Source organism: Trichosurus vulpecula, chromosome 5, assembly GCF_011100635.1.
Source record: "Trichosurus vulpecula isolate mTriVul1 chromosome 5, mTriVul1.pri, whole genome shotgun sequence".
In the NCBI taxonomy this organism is placed as follows: domain Eukaryota; kingdom Metazoa; phylum Chordata; class Mammalia; order Diprotodontia; family Phalangeridae; genus Trichosurus; species Trichosurus vulpecula.
The window spans coordinates 267,369,772-267,373,147 of NC_050577.1; the positions used below are offsets into that span (position 1 = coordinate 267,369,772).

General features: G+C 33.8%; 1 protein-coding gene across 1 annotated transcript; it reads right to left on the reverse strand.

The window, feature by feature from the left end:
- Positions 1-486: 486 nt before the first annotated feature.
- Positions 487-1,434, reverse strand: LOC118850741 (olfactory receptor 6C2-like). The gene has a single exon (XM_036760361.1). The coding sequence runs from the start codon at positions 1,423-1,425 to the stop codon at positions 487-489; it is 939 nt and encodes a 312-aa protein (XP_036616256.1). The 5' UTR covers positions 1,426-1,434.
- Between the last annotated feature and the right edge of the window lie 1,942 nt (positions 1,435-3,376).

Here is a 3,376-nt window from a genome sequence, read left to right on the forward strand (position 1 = left end):
GTATATAAATAATTTTTAATACAAACTACAACAAATACGTGCTTAAATGCACAGGAGAGCTACAACTTCAGCGTTATAAAAGATGTGAAGAGAGGAAGCTTATTTCTACTTTGTTAGTGATCTAGGGATTTAGAAAATCAAGTTGTTATCCTTCCTAGACAGGAAATTCATCAGATATGATCAGACAGTAGGAATAAAGAGCCTATATAAAGACAATAGACAAGGAAGAAGAATAAAGAGAGGTAAGCAATATAGGCAACAGGTTTGGGTATCAGTGATAAGAATGGACTTTATTGGACTAGGTAACATCTAAGGTCTCTTTAAATTAGTAGAACTAATTATTCCCTGACTGTCTCATAGAAGAATCCCACAGAAGGTTAGAGTGACTGGACTGTGGATAAAGGATGGGTTAGCAAGGGGGATCAAAAAGGGTAATGGAACAGGTAAAAGTTATTCAGATTTTCTGTTATCATTGGCTTTAGTTTTTTATTGCTTTGAGAGGAAGAAAATCTTTTTGGCTGAATCTTTAAAAGCTTGTATCACTTGCTTGTTTCTTAGGGCATAAATTAAGGGGTTCATAACAGGGGCAACTGAAGTTGTGAGCACTGATACCACCTTATTGAAAGCCACTCCTTCTTTTGCAGATGGTTTGATATAGATGAAGATGCAGCTGCCATAGGTGATGGAGACAACAATTATGTGGGAGGAACAAGTAGAAAAGGCCTTTTTCCTTTGCTGAGCTGAGGGGAATCTGAGAACTGTCTTGACAATGTGTGCATAGGACAGAAACACTAAGAATAAGGTGACAATGAGAGTCAACACAGCAAAGATCATAACCATCTTTTCTATGAATTGTATGTCTGAACACGCAATCTTTAACATGGGAAATGCATCACAGCCAAAATGATCAACAACATTGGAGTTACAGAATTCCATCTGGAGGCCCAGACTAAGTGGTGGGAGGATGATCATCAGTCCAGCCAGCCAGGAACTCAGGAGGAGCTGGTTGCAGACTTTGCTATTCATGATGGTTGTGTAGTGCAGAGGTTTGCAGATGGCCACATAGCGATCGTAGGACATAGTAGCCAGAAGAAAAAATTCTGTTGCCCCAAGAAGGATGACAAAAAATATTTGGGCAAAGCAAGCATTATAGGTAATGGTATTGTCCCCAGTTGACAAGCTGTAGAGATATCTGGGAATATAGGCAGTTGTAAATGCAACTTCTAAAAAGGAAAAGTTTCGGAGGAAGAAATACATGGGTGTTTTAAGTTGTGCATCCATCAAGGTGAGGGTGATGATAATCAGGTTCCCAATTACAGTCAAAACGTATGTGAAAAAGAGAAAGATGAAAATGAGAACCTTTAGCTGTGGATCATCTGTTAGTCCCCGAAGGATAAATAATGTTATCCCTGTATGGTTTCTCATCCCTGGCTCCTGCTGACCTGTCTGTAAAAGAAGAGAGGGAGATTAGATTTGAGGAGGAGGATGACAAAATGAATTAACCTTGTGAATCAGAGGGAAAAGACAGGCAAGTTTTTGGTAGACCTTTATTTTACTTGATAAAAAAATCACTGATGTGTTGACTTGAGTGTCTCTCAGCTATAAATTGGGAGAGTAAGCTGTGTTTTTTTTTGAAGATCATTATTATTTTTTAACCATGTTCTGTCTCATTCTTGTCTAGACTTTCTATCAAAATCCATTTATTCCATATCTCTGTATAGCTAATACCATTTGCATTTCAATCCCCTTAAAAATCTTCTTACTAATTTTCATTCAAAATCTAACCACTGAATCTTTAAATAATCCTTTCTCAGAAAAATAAATTGAACCAATAATAAATGGGCTACCCAAGAAAGTATCCCCAGGAGCAGAAGGATTTCCCAATTAATTCTAATACTATATAAACTCTTTAGAAAAATAGGCAAAGAAGGAGTACTGATGAATTCCTTCTATGACACAAAGATGGATCTGATGCCTACATCATGAAAAGCAAAAACATAAAGAAAACTATAGACCAATTTCCCTAAGGAATATTGATGCAAAAATGTTAAATAAAATACTAGCAAAGAGATTACAGTAATTTATCAGAAAGATCATATATTATGACCAGGTGGAATTTAGACCAGTAATGCAGGGCTGGTTTAATATTAGGAAACCTATTAGGATAATTGACCAGATCAATAACAAAAAATAAAAACAATCACATGAATATATCAGCTTATGATAAAATACAATACCCATCCCTACTTAAAACACTAGAAGACTTATGAATAAAAGGAACTCTCATTAATATAATATGAGTACATAGCTAAAACCATCATCAAATGTTATTCGTAAAAGGGATAAAATAGAAGCTTTCCCTAAAATTAGTTGAAACAATGAACAACTTTGGAGAAATTGTAGCATATATAATAAACTCACATAAATCATCAGTATTTCTGTGTATTCCAAACAAAGTCCAGCAGGAAGAGATAGTGAGAAAAAATCCATTTAAAATAACTGCAGACAATATAAAATGATTGGAAGTCTACCTATGAAGACAAATCCAGGAACTATATTAACACAATTAGGAAACACTTCACACAAATAGAGATCTAAACAACTGGAGAAATAGAAATTGTTCATGTGTAGATCAATCCAATATAATTAAAATGACAAGTCTACCTAAATTAAGTTATTTAATCAGTGCCATATGAATGAAACTTCCAAAGAATTATTTTATAGAGCTAGAAAAAATCATGAAATTAATCTGGAAGAATGAAAGGTCAAGAATATCAAGGGGAGTAAATAAAAAAAATATGAAGGAAGGCAGCCTAGCAATATCAGATTTCAAAGTATATTATCAAGTGATAATCATCAAAACAATCTGGTACTAGCTTATAAATAGAGTGGTGGAACAGTGGAATTGATTATATACATAATATACAGTAATAAATGACCATGGCAATTTAATATTTAATAAAATCAAAAATCCAAAATTTTGGCTAAGAACTCAATATTTGACAAAAATTGCTGGGAAGACTGAAAAGCAGTTTAGCAAAAACTAGACCAAAATCTCATACTACTTACCAAGACAAGCTCAAAATGGGTACATTATTTAGACATAAATGGTGACATTATGAGCAAATTATGGGAACATGGAAAATTTTGCTTCTCAGATCTATGGTTAAGGAAAGAACATGTGACCAAAATATAGATAGAAATGATCATGGGAAATAACTTGGATAATTTTGATTATATAAAATGAAAAAGCTTTTACAAAAATAAAACTGATGCAGCCAAGATTAGAAGGAAAGTAGAAAATTGGGGAAATTTTTTACAGCAAGTTTTTCTGATAAAGGTCTCATTTCTCAAATATATAGGTAACTGAGTCAAA